Genomic DNA, 17,298 nt, shown 5'->3' with positions numbered 1-17,298 from the left:
AAAACATGACCAAAAATCGACCAAAAAGCATGAGGTACCCCTCATGGTTTTCAACAAAAATGATCAACTACGACAAGTCCGTGGCCTTCCCTCTTCATGGTGGAAGAATGACAAGCCAAACTGGTGGCCTAATTCAAGATCATGCAACAAACAATCTCAAAATCAAATGGTATGGTTCTACGTCTAAAGGATTTATAAAATACCTAGGTTATCCAATTTGGTTCTGCAATCAACAAAGAGACGTATACATTGCTAAGCTGCTGGGTGATATTACTACTGCTGTTGAAAGGTTGGCAGCACGGCAAGTCTCACTGTACGGCAGAGCGAATATTGCCAACACTATGATATTGCCCAGACTATGGCATGTCATTCGGATCGTTTCCCTGCCCAAAGACACAGTCAAGAAGATAGCTTCAATCATTTATCAGTTTGTAATGTCTGGTCTGTATCGACCTCTAAAGGGCAATTCTCTCTTCCTACCAAGGTATCAAGGCGGTTTAGGACTGCTTGATATAATGGCTCAACAAAAGGTTCTGCAATTCAGATATCTGAACGCTTTGCTAACAGAAAACAGCAACAACATACCTGGTCTCACTTATAGGCTACTAGTGGATTATTTGAAGATGTCGCACGACTCACCATCGCACATAATCCCTATACTGCTCCAAACGGCTAGATACAAAAACCAGTTAAGAGGCTTCCACCCTTATTACATGATGTTCGAGGCAATAGATACCTGTATGAAGCATTCTCCGCTCTCACTCGCTTGGCCTGTCAAACCAAATGTCATGACACTCTTGTCATTGCCAGTGCTGGAAATTCTTGATTTTGACAATGAGGAAGTAGCTATGGGATATACAAGCAGAGACTCGATCAGGGAGAGCAAAGTTCACGACTTCTTCCACATCGATCAGGAAACAAGTACTCTGCAGCTAAAGTCAAGAAGTGAATGCAAGCGACCAAACATCAGGAACCAGATAGAAAGAGGCCGTCTTTGTGGAAACATCAAATTGAAATCCTTCGCGGATACAAGAAACATGGAGGCTCATCTAGATCTACAGCCTTTCATTGCTATGCTTAATTACCAAGACCGCCCAATGCTTCGAATGGCGAACAAAGACTTGAGATCAATTATGCTGGACATACACAACCTTGATGTTGGACGAAAGTTCAATCATACCATCAGCAAAGCCCAGTGGAAACACTTCTATCATCAAAACATGCATCACTCCGTGAGAAATGTCTGGTATAGAATGATCCATAAGCAATGCCCAAGTAAATCAGCTCTTTTCGTTCGACGACTGAGGAATGTTGAAGATGACAAATGTACTCTCTGCAATGATACTGAAGATGCCAAACATCTCATGGTTAGCTGCCCCCACAAAAACGACATTTGGTCCAACATCCAATCCACAAGTATACCAATCTATAGTCAATCTGAACCTGAAGCAATACTTCATCTACAATCTCGACATCAAGATTACAATCTTCGACCTGTTTGCTGCCACCATTCGTATGATATGGAGATTCCAGCTCCTACATACGTTCGAAGGAATGCCTTTTGATACCAACTATGTCACCACCAAGATCTGTGCCGAAGTGATGAGATTGTCAGATCTCAAGCATTAATATAAGTAGTAGTTTAATTAAATATTATATATGGCAAGTCATTTTGTTATTACATACACTTGTCTTCTAGATAGCTTAAGGCTGTAAAGGATGATCACTACAACTTTCATAGTCGAATTTGGTAAAATGAGTCGATCAATTCGCAAAAGGATCAGAAATCAACGAATTGTGATAGAATGTCAATCGAGATTTTAATTCCTTCTGGCTGGCAAAAAAAGACTCTCCTTGATTGCTCAAAGCCCTATAATATAACGGCAATGATACCCACAGAAACGATTATACGAGAAAGCGAGACTCCTTCTCAAATGGATAGCGTATCCAACGTGAGACCCAAAAAGGACAGGCTGGTGACATAGGAGGAGCGTGGCATGATCCAAAGCAACAGAAGAGCACACAGACAAAAATGATATTGCAGGTGAAGTTTAATTCAGAAACCTCCTTCTTTTGGAAATCCCACGGCCTTGTTTGATGAATTTCGCAATGTGTACTTTACTTAGAACCCTGAAAATAGTACCATTGGATTCCTCAAGCGATTTGCTTTCTAATGATGTACATACCTTCTAATAAAATATCCTCTCTTTGACCACAAATTGGCCATTTACTTGCTTATCTCTCTTCAATTCATGTCCTTTTGTTTACTTTACATGTGATTTTTTTTAAAGCTTAATTTTGCCTAGCAAATGAATTGTTTTGATTTTGCATGATCCGAATACCTTCTAAAAGAGGACAATCCCTAAAAGAATGACATGAAATGTGTTGACTCTTTATGAGATGAATACTCTTGGCGTAAAAACTACAAACAGGTTGCAGGAATGATACACGAGAATGACCAACTCACTATGTAAATGTGGGCATGTTGATGATGTCTAGTAGCGCAAACACTTGATTAAATTATTGACAGCAACCATGATAGTTGAAAATAAGATGACTTGCACTGGTTCGAAAACAATCGATTATGTTCCATTCCATGGAGATTGCCGCAATAATATTCATATGATACTCTTGCTTTCCGAGGTGTACACTTGTCTCTTGATCCAGAATCAATTGCACTGGCTCCAAGATGATGTAAACAACAAGTAAGCCAACCTTATCATCCTGTATTGCCCAATTAGATGGAGAGTTCATGGCGAATACAAACAACAAGAGAGATGGATCGGGCACTGTGTGATTTTGGAGAGAGAAATTAAGGAGAGGTAGAAAAAGATTACTTGATCTAGCAACCAACTGCATTTGTTTCAGAGTCAAATGACATTTTTTTTGTTTACGTTTTGATGAGAATGAGCCAGTAAAAAGTTGTCTGTTAATTACATCTAGGAAGAGATGGGGGAACTCGTTTCATGTGAAGGTGGAAAAAGGGCTTTTTGAAGTAGCAAAATGGACATAACTCGAGACAGAAAACAGTTGAAAGCCTCGGACGAAGCGGATCAAATAGAGCAAGTGTCAAACGTCAAAATGGCACTATTTTCACGCGCTCAAAGTAGTATATCGTGGAGAAAAGTAAAAGGAAACGAATTTGAGTGTGGCAAGGATACTAGACTCACATGAAAGTCGATGAGAAGGATATAAATAGGGATTTTTTTCAACAGCTTTTCCCTCTTCTTCTTCATCTCATCTCTCTACAACAAGCAAAATACTCTATACATACAAACTCTCTACAAGACATTTGGGCTCTCTCTCTCTCTACATATGGTCATCTAAATCAAATACTCTACTGTCTATTGGCCTCTACTACTGCTACATACAATGCCTTACAAATCCATGGTCCTCTCTACGTCTCTTGGTCCATGCTAGAAAAAGGCCACACTATCTTTGATACATGCAGACCTTGGTGAACTGTGCGAGTAAGTTATTATCTTGTTGGACGTATGAGCCATGTTGACTAACCTATTGATTACATAGTGCCGAAAAACTACTTTTTTGTAGGGACTGAGTAGGATCACAGCTTCATAATCATGAGTAGACTGCAGGACAAATCCTTTGGTCATGCTACGGGATGACCACAGGCTTTATTGCCGACGAGAATTGGGTTCAGCCCTATGATCCGAGATAAAGGTGTCTTGAGCGTGTCGATAATCTTGTGATAGGTGAAGCAAGTTTACACCTTGGTACCTGTTTATATAGTGTTGGTTCCTTTTATTGATGGTCAATTTTCTTTGCCCAAATGGTTTGTTACGCACTCATGCCACAGTACTTGTGTACTCATCTCATCTTTATCTAGTTGCCTCTGCCATCTCATGTTCTATCTCATCTAAAGCAAGCTGTCCTCTCCAAATGCTATCAAGCCAAGTTCTCTGTGCCTCCTACAAGCTCCTAAAATGACAAGACTGTTCAAATATACCATCTCTACATCTATACAAGGTCAAGCCCTACTCTCATCTGTGCTTCCTCTTACTCAATCAATTATCAAGACAATTAATGCCTGACATCTATACAAGGCCAAGTCGTTCTTATATCTCTGCTACCTCTATTTATACAAGTCAAAATAGCCTCAAAAATCTGAAATATTTTAATCCATCAAGTATGGTGATCTCATAAACTCAAATACACATTAATAAAAAAAACAACCACGTCTTGTCATTAGCTTCAATATTATGCTCTTTTATGATTGCATCTTGTTTCAAAGCTTGTACTGTCCATTAATTGCTGTGACCAATGTATTTTAAAGCTTGTACATAATTTAATCATACTCATATAATTTAATGTCAAGAGATTTTGCCAGTATGTAATATCATAACATGATAAATTTATGGTCCCTAGACACTTTCAAAGCCTCAAAAAGGAAAGAAATTGATCTAACAAGTATTTTGATAGACTGACGTTATTAAATATAGATTCAAGAAGAGCAGCACAACTAGCGATAGTGATATATGATTTGCCACCTACTTTCCATACGCTTCAAAAGCATCTATTACTGTATTGCCTTCATGATGGAAAGGGCATTGAGTCTGCCAGCCGGCCCCACCAGCCGCCAAAATTGATTCAAACCCAAAACATTATTTCTGTTCAAGATTGGACAGATTTTGCCTTTTTTCGACTCGATTGAACTCTTTTGTAAGATTCGACTATACTAGTTGTGATGATCACCCTTTGCTTCCTAATAAAATTTCGAAGCACTTTTCAAGACGCATCCAATGGTACCAAGTAAGGTAGATGTTTTGAATAAACTTATTGAGCAATTTATGAAAATATAAAAAGAGGTTTCTGGCCAAAAAGTCGAGATTTTCCATATAAAGGCCCCACAAAGATAGCTTCAGGGGTTGCGTTGGATCGATAGAAACAATTTGATTTAATATATACCATAGTAACGTGCCGCCTGAACGTAGGTTGGTTTCTACCGAAGCGAAGCGTAGGTCAGGAAACCACCCGAAGTGTCGAAAGGCTCGTATACCATAGTAAAATTCTTCATTATCAAGGTCAAAAACGCAATCGTTTGATTTTTGATGAAAGCCATGAGGGGTACCTCATGCTTTTTGGCCATTTTTTGGCCATTTTTTTTTTGGTCCCCAAAAAGTTGAGCAATAGTGGCAATAAGTAACTGCCAGATGAGAGCCATTGTTTGGTGCTATTCTGACAATCTAAAACGGCTTTGAAAGCGAAAAAACGCAGCTCAAATGCACTCAGATTTTGCTGTATTAGCCACACTGTCGACTAAGAAGGGATAATACCTGTATGCTACTTGCCTGTATATGAAGTATTTACATGTATACGGATGCGGAACATCGCATAAAAGTTAGATCCACAAATGATGTGAAGGGTTTTCAAGTGCAAGCGGGAAGTCATAATGAAAGTAGCAGTATTTTGATAAGATACGCAAGGGCAATTGGTAGAGAACTATCCGGAGCATAATCACTCGTATATTATAATGCAGAATGCTGCTCTATCATTCCAGATGATCATTGAAAAGTATGGCAATGTGACAATGACACGATCAAGGTCGTGCTTTTTGGCATCTTATATAGTGTGACATTCAGTCATTCTACCAATATATGCTAGGATTTCGCTGTTTAGCCTTCAATTATCGCATGAGAGCCATTTATATACTATCTGGACTACGGAGCTGGCTTTTCAACAATATACCACGCCTATATCAATGGAAATAACCAATATGCGTACAGACAGCATACTTGTATTGTCTCTTACTACCTAAAACTATGCAAAACGCAGCAAAAACTGAGTATATTTAAGCTGTGTTTTCTCGTGTTTAAAGCTGCTTTAAATCACCAGAATAGCACCAAACAATTTCTCTCAACTAGCATTATCTTACTGACACCTTTGCTCAACTTTTTTAGAATCGTCAAAAATCGGCCGAAAACCACGAGGGATACTTCATGGTTTTCACCGAAAGTCCATCAGCAAAGTCCACTGGAAGCACTTCTATCATCAAAATATGCACCACTCCGTGAGAAATGTCTGGTATAGAATGATCCATAAGCAATGCCCAAGTAAATCAGCTCTTTTCGTTCGACGACTGAGGAACGTTGACGATGACAAATGTACTCTCTGCAATGATACTGAAGATGCCAAACATCTCATGGTTAGCTGCCCCCACAAAAACGACATTTGGTCTAACATCCAATCCACAAGTATACCAATCTATAGTCAATCTGAACCTGAAGCAATACTTCATCTACAATCTCGACATCAAGATTACAATCTTCGACCTGTTTGCTGCCACCATTCGTATGATATGGAGATTCCAGCTCCTACATACATTCGAAGGAATGCCTTTTGATACCAATTATGTCACCACCAAGATCTGTGCCGAAGTGATGAGATTGTCAGATCTCAAGCATTAATATTAGTAGTAGTTTCAATAGATTTATATATGGCAAGCCACTTTGGTACATACACTTGTCCATCATTTAATGTTCTTATTATATTCGTATATTTACTAATAAATAAGCAACATCCATACCAAAAAAAAAAAAAAAAAATCCAACAAAAATCCAACGATCGCATTTTTCACCTTGATAACGAAGACTTTTACTGTGGTATGTATTAAATCAAAATGTTTCTATCGATCTAACGTAACCCTTAAAATCATCTTTATGTAACTTTGACATATGAAATCTCGACTTTTTGGCCAGAAACCTCTTTCCATATTTTCACAAATTACTCAATATGTTTATTCAAAACATCTATCTTACTCGGTGTCATTCGATGCGCCTTGAAAAGCGCTCCAAGAAAGCTTAAAGAAGCATTTTTTTTTTTTTTTGTAGGGGAGTCGAGCTCCAGGTTTTATTTAAAGTCCTTAAAATGTCATGCTGAGGGAAAGAAAAGACTGTTGGTGGACCCAATGTCTGCAAAGAAGGGGAATAAGATATTTTTGAATTAAGTTGGGAAAGAAATCTACTGCTAATAAGGTGCGACACCTAGAGCCAATACAGTCTTGCGGAAATCGTCAAAATAAGCTTAAAGAAGCATCGGATGATCATCACACTTTATATAGTCGAATATGCTAAAATAGTTCAATCGAGTCGAAAACCATTCAGGTTTAGCCAATCTAAAGCAGACTATGAGTCTGGATTTGAATTAATTTTGGCTGGCTGGCAAACTCATGCCCTTCTAATAATCATGAAGGAGCCCTTGGTGGTTGGGCATAGTAGTAGAAAGTGCGTTTGCCAAACGTAAGGTCACCAGTTCAAATCTCGATGGAAGCAAGAATTTTGGTATGCAGTGTGTGATACTGTAGCCCCATTTTAGTGTTCAGTTGGTTATCAGGTGTTACAAATATGACAAAAATTAGCAGCCGCATCAAGTGCCCTGCTCTGGACACTGCCCTCTCTGGTCAACGAAATCTTTCCCAATTGCACACTCTTCAGAGGAACTCCAGATAAAATTCTTCAATCATCGAGACCATCTGATTGACTTCTCAGCCTCTTTCTCAATTCAGATACACTTTGCTTTACATAACGTTAAGTAAGAGTTTTGTAAATATTAGGCCAATCGTTAAATAAAAGTATATCCACTACGGTTACATTAAAAAAATAATAATAATAATCATGAAGGCAATATAGTAATAGATGCTTTTGGAGCGTATGGAAAGTAGGTGGCAAATTACATAGCACTATCGTTAGCCATGCTATCTTTCTTGAACTCTATATTTAATAACGCCAGCCCATCAAAATGCTTGTTAGACCAACTTCTTTCCTTTTTGAGGCTTTGAAAATGTCTAGGGACCATAAATTTATCATGTTACAAGTACGGCATTGACAATGCGTTTGGCTTGATGGAGACACCTATAAAGAGATTGCTTCAAAACGCAATGAATACTGCCGAGAAAAGAACTGCATTTGCAATTGAAATGTGCGACAAGAGGTTTTCAGCAAAGCCAGTAAATCATCATTATTTCACTGAAGATACTGAAGGACGATTTCGACGAAATCAAGGCTGGCCAAACACAGCGTGTAAATGCTGCTAACTCTTCAAAGCCATTTACAAGCGATCTCAACAGCAATCATGGCTCATATAGCAATGCAGATGTGATAACTGTTAAGGAAAATGGGCCGTTCCGTCATGGTAAGTTAATTGCAGCCTTTTTTTTACTTGCATATTGCATTATTCATCCATTTTACGGCACCTCTGTCATTTAAATAAGGACAGATGCGTACAATAAACGAGAGGTGCTACTGAGGATATCAGAATGCTGTTAACCAAATGGCACCTCACGCTGAACATGACAGACACTTGCAAACTTATCAAATTTTGCACTACCGCTGTCATGGATATACGGGAGACAATGGTAATAATGATAATAAATATACAACGCGCTAATAAAATAAAATGGGAAGAGTAAGACTGACTACAATCTAAATCTGAAATCAATGCGATTACTTCCTTCTGATGTTGTGGTCTTTGAATACTCCTTCTTCTCGTCGTCAGACATGGCGCTCCATTTCTTTTCTCTGATTTTGTTTGTCAAACTATAGCTTGTTCTTTGGAAAACAAAAAAGAGAGCGGCAGTGGCCATTAAACCAAAGTTTACCCAGTTGCCTACATGGAAATGAGGAGCATCGCTTGCCTCTATGGAGTTACTTGTTAGATGCTATTTACACACTTTGAAGGAATGAGATACTCACGGTAGATCTGAGAGCCTGGGACACCACAGATGTTGGCAGCCCCGATAACAGCACCCAAGGCAATGGTACGTTTGCCAACAGGCGCTAGGTTAGAAGACATCCAAGCAATTTGCATTCCATGCCACGGTGGTGTGGAAGCCACAAACAAGGCAGCAGCGTAAAAACTCCAGCGACCAGCACTGTTTGGCAAGAACTGCAACACCAAGAAGGCGATCATGGACCATACACAACCAATAAGAGCATGAAGAGCGTAGTTACCAAAACGATCTGCGCTTTTTGCAATGATAATGGAGATGATCAAGCCAATAAAGAAGGATGGCACCGTTAAAAGATTACTGGTTGTAACATCAAATCCATATCCCTTGATCAAAGTAGGCAGATAGATGCTAACCGGCGTGTGAGGCATGATACCAACAAATGTGACGAGCAAGTGCACCCATAGCTTGGTATCAGTAACACTGATTTTGACATCGTGCCATGTAATGCGTTCATATTGTTCCTTCTTGGTCTTGTCATCACGGATTACTCTGGTTACAGCAATGTTGCGCTCTCGTTCAGTAAACCAGCCATTCTTGCCGCGCAAAAGACCAGCAGTAGTAGCAGGACTCCCAGGGACGTAAAAGTTAATACGTAGTGTGTCAATTTGTGTGTTTCTCTTCAAAAATGGACAGCATCACTTACAATGCAATTATGCCGACAAGATGAGTAAAGATACCATCGATGATAAACAGCCCCTCCCAGCCATGCAGACCGCCAATACCAGCCATACGAAAGATGCCAAACGAAATCAGTCCTGAGAAAGCAGAAGCAAACGATTGAATGCCCCAAAACCAAGCGAGACGAGTGGCCAATTCGTTTGTCTTGTACCAGCCAGTGAGATAGGTTAAGCTAGCAGGAATGAAACCAGCTTCAGTCAGGGCAACAAAGAAACGAACAGCGATGAATCCGCTGAAATTCTATTTGGGCAATGAGACTTATCGAATGCTTTATAGGATAAAACTACACGCTTACATGGATCAGAGCATGCGCCCAAGTGACAACAGCCCAGGAATTCATTAAAATAGGAATCCAGCGGTGAGCGCCCACACGTTTGACGATGGGATTGGTGAATAGCGTACCCACAGTGAATACAATCGAGTGCACCAGCGTACCTGTGTTGACACCGCTGATACCAAAACCAAGACCAGCAGGCAAATTATCAGAGATGGCGTTGGCTATGCGTGGTGGTCATGTTAGCATAACAGCAAATTTTGTGTATAGAACATCACGCCTTACAGATGTTGGTGCGATCCATGTTGACCACAAATGTCATGAGCAATACAAACGACATGAGTCAAATATCAGTCTTGTTGACAACAGCACGCTCTTCTTCTTCCGTCCACTGTAAGTCATGTATATAGCCTTCCGCAGAGATCTCACTGCCTTCTGTGCTGTAGATTGAAGATCCATCTGAGGCAGAGACACCATCCTTTTTTTTTTCCATCGGAAATCTTAATGTCAATGATTTCTTTGATCTCTTTGTCTTGCTGGTGTTGCTACTGTGTCACGTTATTTTAAAAAAAGAGCAGAGGGCCATTTCAGAGAAAGTTTCCAGTCGCTTATATATAGTCAATTTTGACATGAGCTTCTGGATGTACTTTTTTTTTTGCATGATACATGATAGACACAACAGCACCACAGCTTCACAGGGCGTATGGAAACAAAGACTCAATCAATGTGAAAAGGTTCAAGTAATAAGTACCAGAAATCGCATCATATCACTTCTTGCACTTCCATCTATCATGAACGCAGAGCTCTGGAACTGGAAATGCCCGAAATCTGGATTCATGTTACACTCTTTTATCCACCAAAAGGAATGCCAATGATTTGACAAAATAACGCAATCCTGAAAAGTTACACTCTCACAATCGTATTTCATACAACATGTCGCCATAAAACCACACTGTTTCGCAACTGCTCTGAATGGCTTTATTCAACAAAGGCTTGTTTATTGTGCGACTCATACTGCTTGAATGCTTGTCAGCTTGCTGCTGCTAATTTTTTTCTGATCGATGCTATCTGACCCAATACGGCTCTCTTGAGAAACATGGTGCTTGACTGGCATATGCCTTCGATCAGATCGATGGCCTGGTACTCAATGATGGCTTGAGCGTATTTGCTGGTGAGTAGCAATAGCAGTTGCATGGCACCTTTGTCTTTTGGGTTGCTTTGAACGATGGTTTGTAATGGCTGAACAAGGTCATATAGAAGCGTCTTGTCCAATTCAATCAGTGGTTGTGTGCTCAAGATGGTGCTCATGATCTGGACCACAGTGTCACTCCAGGGCCGCAGGTAGTTTCGGTGATCCATCAAGACGAAATGTGCTGTAGCGTTGGCTGCAAAGTAAGACTCTCCATCCGATAGAATAATTCTACATAACAGATTGCATCAGCATAGTATGCTTTGCATGATTGTGCACTCTTACTGTAGCATCGACACCCGCTGCGATGGGTTTAATTCGCTTATTGACTTGTTGATCACTTCACATTGCGGTTTACCTAGTTCTGATTGGAACAACAGCGGTACAAGCAATCCATCCATGATGCACTTTCCTTCCTGTTGTGCCAGTTGCTGAATGCCGTTCATCAAGACTCTGGGCACATTAGATTTAAGTGCAGTCATCTAGCGCTCAAGTTAGTGGACAACAAGCAACATGTGGCATACCATATACCTTGGCAAACGTGGCTGCATAGACTAGATATGCTGCATTTGTGCTGGGTAGAGTGTCTGCTTTGCCTATCTCTTTGAGCAACTCAACAGTAATATCATCCACCCAAGATTGCATATCAATGGACGTCACCGCCATTTTCAACTATTGACATCAGTGTTCCAGTCAATACCATTGCCCGTGCAAACGTACCTGTCCTAATGGTAAATCCACTAGATTGCCCAATGATTCGACTCGCACTTGTGTTTGTATTTGTGAACTGGAGCCAGAAAAGATGGACATGGACTCAATCAATGCTTGCAAGTCTGGCAAATCTTCCTTCATGGGATCATCTTGTGCATTGTGTGTTGACTCTGATTTAACGGGTTCACTGTGTTCTGTCATGATGGGCCTTAATGCAGCATGACTAATGTAGAAAGATGAAGCGGTTAAGGATACTCTATGATGCTTCTCGAAAGTTGTTTTGATAATGAATTAAAAAAGGATATGATAATAGGCGCTGGTAATACTGGTTCACGTTGCTTTGACCACATGGGATCAACTAAGAAACCAATTCATGTGTAAAAAAAAAAAAAAAACTGGAGCTACGCAGCAGTTGAACAGTGCATTACCTGCTTGTCGATGGCCATGTGGATCAAACACAGCCTTTAAATTGTCCTCAAATGAAAATGCTTGGCTTGTGGCAAGTTTATTGCAAAGTACATTCAGTTTTTCTCGATTGATATCAGCAACAGACGACATGTTTATACCCGCGTCTATCAAAAGTTTCTTTATTTTATTATACAATTCGCCGCATGAACACGGGGTCACACTGAGCTGTCTATAAACAACCACTGTCCCAATACTTTTCAAACTCTTGACGCACATGGATGATGCCCTTGTTAGCCTTGAACTCTAAAAACCACTCTGGATGATCCACCACTCTTTTACGCAGCCATTCAATATAAAACCGAGTCTTTTCATACTTGCATTTCCAATCCTTCTTGGCCTCGTGAATCGACACAGAACCGTCCTTGACCTCCAACATGGCATTGGTGACTTCTCTGTATTCTCTGTACATGAGATACTGCTCATTCTTGACCTTGAACATAAAATCCATGCCGTGCCTCTTGCATCGCACCACAGCGCCTTCTACCTCTCGACCATTGTAAATGCTACTTTGCTGCATCGTATGTCCAAATTCCTTGACTTGATCTGCGGTATCAAATACGGTAAAATCAGTTGCATGAAATCCAAATTCTTTGGCTGTTTGTTCTACAACAGCGACTGGAAGGGTATATAGCTCTGATGTGTTGTAGTTGATGCCATGAAGATACAATCCACGATCTCTGTCGACATAAGGCAAAATGTGCTGCTCAAATTCATCATCACAGAGTTCAGCGACCAATGTGATATTCTTGTCGTAGAGCCACGCTGCCAGGTCCTTTTCTGTCAACTGCACAGATGCCAAATGCTTCAGTACCCAGTTATATCCCACACCCGCATGTGCTTTTGTGTCTGTTTTCTCTACAGGGATTGAATGCTTGGACGTGACAACGACCTTCTCGTCAGATAGTGCTGCTATAAAGATAATGCATCCGTTCTCCTTTGCCATGACCTCGTAAGGTCCCTGTGTCTCCTCCATGATGGAAGGCCATTGTGTCGCCTTGGTTTCCAACACATTGAAAAACTTGTCGTAACCTCGCACCATGATCTGATACTGCCCACCAGGTAACTGCTTGGTAAAGAGTCCTCGGCTCATGGTAGGAAATGTGTCTTGCTTTTTTTTGTATACACTCTCTCGCATTGTCCAGCTGGTCCACACTTGCTCGTCTTCTAGTACAAAATCCTTGGACCGCAATTCTTTAGGTGTATTCAATTTAATTTGATATAGCTGCTCAATGACATGTTGGACTCGTACTTGATCTACTGTGAATCGAGGGATATGGATGCCAGGCATGTTGCGCGTTGCTGTTTGCTCTTGTGAATAAATTGAATAAAAAAAAAAAAAAAAAAAAAAAAAAAGAGACCAAGAGCCGTTATATAGTTTTCTGACACCCGGAGTTTATTATCATTACTGCGTCGGCTCCTACGTTCGGTAGACCATTCACCTACTGCGCCAGTCAAACGTAAGGTAATGACCCTGATGGCTCGAGACGTTATGCTTTGCATAGCTCTCGCTTCTATCATACATGGTTTGTCATGTTTTTCTGTGATGCAATGTTGGTTGAGCAGCAACCAGTACATAGTTTACCTTGGACAAGAGGTATATTTAGTATAATCACCTCTCAGAACTGCTTCTATAGCGATACTAAGCTGGAATTGTTCCATCATGTGTGGTGTGAGCTTCAATACAAATATTAACAACGGCTATACTAATGGAATATCAGGCTGTTAAGATGCACATGCTCAATGCATCCGCGAGGAGTCTTTAGTGAGCATTGATAGCTTAAATGGAATCTATGTCTAAAATAATGGTTTGCCATCTTCATCTTTTGGAATCTGTTATACTGAGAATGAGCGATTGCACGCTCATTTCAGATCAATGAGTGAACAAAATTTTTAGACGATAAAGAGATTCACTCCATGTCATTGAGCAGCTGTAAGCTTTATATAACCAAGTTTTTCCTGGAATTTATCTTTCTTTGTGAAGCGAACAGCTCTTGAGAAAAAGAGTTGGCAGATTGTGTGTTGTATCTTTGTTATTTAAGGTCTGTTCATAATCGTCAAAGGGAATCATATTTGAGTCAACACCGTTGTCTAAAAAGAGAATGCCATCTGCAGAGAGCTCTTTGTCTGCTTTCAATGAGATACTGCAGTCAGAATGCTTTTTGACTAAATAGCCAAGCATCTTGGCTTGATTTCAGACACAAAGGGTCGTTCAGCACCCTCCATAGCCAGAATAGACTTCAAGAGACGAGACCTCGCAAGAGATAACTCCAAATAAATGAGAGGCTCCTCAAGACTACCATCCAAGTGAAATGGAAATGTACCCTAAAACCATGCACCTATCAACTGAAAGAATCAGAAATGTCGTAAGCAACGAAATAGACTTGCATGCTTTGCAAACACATTGCGGTGGCAACCCAGGTAACAACGGAAAATACACCAAATGTCATCATTTTCGTAGTGATGATGAACTCTCTTTAGTCTCATGGTACATTGAAAATCTATAAATCTCGCCGTACATCAAACAGTTTTTGTAACGTACATTGCAATTTCTGCTCAGGATTGCATCTTTTTTCTTGACTATTACCGCATTGAAAGCTTTTGTGTCACGCTGATCCACGGAATTTTGTACCAAATGTTGGAAGCTGCTTGTTTATTTGTTATCAGACCACATTGCGAATAGGTATATATATATATATATATATATATCCGTCAATGTTACTACTGGTGCCGCCAAACTATCCTTTAGCAAAGGCATGGCTTGGTAGGAGATGCATAAAGGGTGCGATAGGATAGACAACACAACTCCTCATCAGGAGATTACATCCAATCAATGGTGGGCTCGCATACGTCAAAAGCGATGGCGCAAAATTGCAAGATTGTTCTTCTTTTTGTATAACTCTGATAATCCGGTAATTCGCTTCAAGATGGAGGTTGTATGCGCTTTATGAAGTGGGAATCATCCATATATAGTAAAAATCAGGTACCACATACTCGCAATGGCAAGATACCAGGTTCGTATAGTGGCATCTCTAAAGTTGTGTCTTCAATTGCACAATCACTCTACACTATGATTAATGCACTTTGGACATACAGAAATGGCATATTATGCTACATGCGACGTAAATTGAATATAAAATAAACAAAATGGCCTTTATTCTCTACTTTTATACAACACACTCTTTTTCTTACATTCAAAAATGGGATTCCTTCAAGAAAAGTCTGATATCACGTCAGAGACACATACATTGGACGTACCCAACGAGAAGGTCGAGGTGGTAGACCTTGTCGATGAAAAGCACAAGCAAGTGTCTGCCTCAGATTCGTCATTTAGTAGCGCTGCTTCCGCCACGAGCACAGCTATTGATGTGGAAGGCTATGTCTCTAATCTGGCATGGACGGATGAAGAGGAAAACAAGGTGCTGTTCATCATTGATACAAGATTGATGCCTTTTGTGTTGTTGATGACATTTGTGCTCAATATGGATAGAACCAATATTTGTATGTCATGCACTGGATCTAGATTACTGCTTTCCTAATCCAATCTCTAATAGCAAATGCCATTTCTGATAATCTACCGGCAAATTTGGGTTTCGGTATCACTGGCGTCAACACAGCTACATTGCTCTACTCTATCGTGTTTACTGTGGTTACTCTTATCACTAGTCCAATTGCTAAAAGAATCAGTCCTCATCGATGGATCCCCATCTTGATGTCTGCTTGGGCTGTTGTCACCTGGGCGCATGCCTTACTTCAAGCAAGTGAAAGCTTCCAATTGATACTAGTCTTCCAAACTAATGAATTGATAATAGAACTATAGCGGCTTTCTTGCTGTCCGTTTCTTTATTGCCCTCACAGAAGCTGGCTTCATTCCTTCTAGCTTAATTTACTTGACAGGCTGGTACAAGACAAATGAATTAGCTACTCGTCTCTCTTGGTTTTGGGGTATTCAAGCTTTTGCGTCTGCTTTCTCTGGCTTGATCTCATTTGGAATTTTCAACATGTCTGGTATTGGCGGTCTGTACGGTTGGAAATGGTTGTTCATCATCGATGGCATCATTACCCACATCATTGGTTTCATTGCCATGTAAGTGGTATTCATTCAAACTAAACAAAACCATGCCAACATCTTGTATTCAATACAGCTTCTATGTGCCTGCTGGTCCATTCTACACGTCAGGTCTGCTTCGCGGCAAAAAGGGCTGGTTTACTGAGCGTCAGAGACAAATTGCTGTGACAAGAATCATCCGTGATGACTTGTCCAAGGTTGATCAAAAGGCAAAGGTGACATGGCACGATGTCAAAATCAGTGTTCTTGATACCAAGCTGTGGACACATTTGATCATCACATTCACAAGGTAATAGGCATCCAATACAATCAATGATAGAGTGTATCTCACCCAGTGATACGTAGTATGATGCCCCACACACCCGTCTCCACGTACCTGCCAACACTCATTAGAAACTATGGTTTCAGCGTTACCATCAGTAATCTCTTGACTGTCCCTGCTGCCATTATCAACCTCATCATCTCCATCGCAGTGGGTCGCAGTGCTGATAAACGGGGTAACTATGCATACCATGCTTTGTTTGGTGTTATTTGGTCGTTAGCTGGCTTCTTGGCCTTGGAGTTCTTGCCCGGAAACGCTGGTCGTTGGAACTTTTATGCTGCTGCTTTGTTTGTTGCTTCATCTCCTGTCTGGCATGGAATGCATATTGCCTGGATGTCATCCAACTTGGCTCCCTTGGGCAAGCGTACCATTGCATTGGGTGCTGTCATTGGTGCTGCCAACATTTGTGGTGTTCCAGGCTCTCAGATTTACCGTAAGTCTCTCTCTGGTAGAATCACCTGGATGACTAACTGATTGTCCGTAATATACAGAGGCAAGCGATGCCCCTCGTTTCTTTAGAGGCAACTGGATCAATTTTGGCGTCATGCTGACAGCTGGTGTTCTGCTGCTCACTCAACATTTCAGATATGTATTGACCAACAGACTGCGCCAAAAAAAATGGAATTCATTCTCTGATGCCGACAAGCAAGAGTATCTCAAGAATACCAAGGATGAAGGATCCAATCGCTTAGATTATAGATTCAGAATCTAAAATGCTCTATTCAACTTGTACATATTATAAGATGATTCAGTTACCTTGATAAAATCTGTCGTATCACACTGTTTTGAGCTATACACTTTTGAGGGCAATCAACCAGCAATCATGTTGTTGTTTTTTTTTACG

General features: G+C 40.5%; 4 protein-coding genes across 4 annotated transcripts; 2 read left to right on the top strand and 2 right to left on the bottom strand.

Moving 5' to 3' along the window:
- Window positions 1-59: 59 nt before the first annotated feature.
- ATC70_001636 (uncharacterized protein) lies at window positions 60-1,565 on the top strand (the record flags this gene model as incomplete). Its single annotated transcript, XM_064821030.1, has 1 exon — window positions 60-1,565. One exon carries the CDS (start codon window positions 60-62, stop codon window positions 1,563-1,565), a length of 1,506 nt encoding a protein of 501 aa, XP_064684950.1.
- A 6,866-nt stretch (window positions 1,566-8,431) lies between these two features.
- On the bottom strand, window positions 8,432-11,799 carry ATC70_001635 (uncharacterized protein; the record flags this gene model as incomplete). The annotated part of the gene is made up of 8 exons (XM_064821029.1): window positions 8,432-8,652; window positions 8,709-9,313; window positions 9,390-9,664; window positions 9,720-9,922; window positions 10,772-11,118; window positions 11,173-11,369; window positions 11,419-11,559; window positions 11,608-11,799. 8 exons carry the CDS (start codon window positions 11,797-11,799, stop codon window positions 8,432-8,434), a joined length of 2,181 nt encoding a protein of 726 aa, XP_064684949.1.
- A 436-nt stretch (window positions 11,800-12,235) lies between these two features.
- ATC70_001634 (uncharacterized protein) lies at window positions 12,236-13,354 on the bottom strand (the record flags this gene model as incomplete). Its single annotated transcript, XM_064821028.1, has 1 exon — window positions 12,236-13,354. The coding sequence occupies one exon, from the start codon at window positions 13,352-13,354 to the stop codon at window positions 12,236-12,238; it is 1,119 nt and encodes a 372-aa protein (XP_064684948.1).
- Window positions 13,355-15,263: 1,909 nt separating this feature from the next.
- ATC70_001633 (uncharacterized protein) lies at window positions 15,264-17,166 on the top strand (the record flags this gene model as incomplete). Its single annotated transcript, XM_064821027.1, has 6 exons — window positions 15,264-15,564; window positions 15,618-15,793; window positions 15,876-16,150; window positions 16,209-16,421; window positions 16,478-16,887; window positions 16,946-17,166. The coding sequence occupies 6 exons, from the start codon at window positions 15,264-15,266 to the stop codon at window positions 17,164-17,166; spliced, it is 1,596 nt and encodes a 531-aa protein (XP_064684947.1).
- Between the last annotated feature and the right edge of the window lie 132 nt (window positions 17,167-17,298).

This window comes from Mucor velutinosus (genome assembly GCF_035048745.1).
Source record: "Mucor velutinosus strain NIH1002 chromosome Unknown tig00000041, whole genome shotgun sequence".
Lineage (NCBI taxonomy): Eukaryota > Fungi > Mucoromycota > Mucoromycetes > Mucorales > Mucoraceae > Mucor > Mucor velutinosus.
The sequence above is the reverse complement of the archived record's forward strand: the minus strand, read 5'-3'. Positions and strand labels throughout refer to the sequence as shown.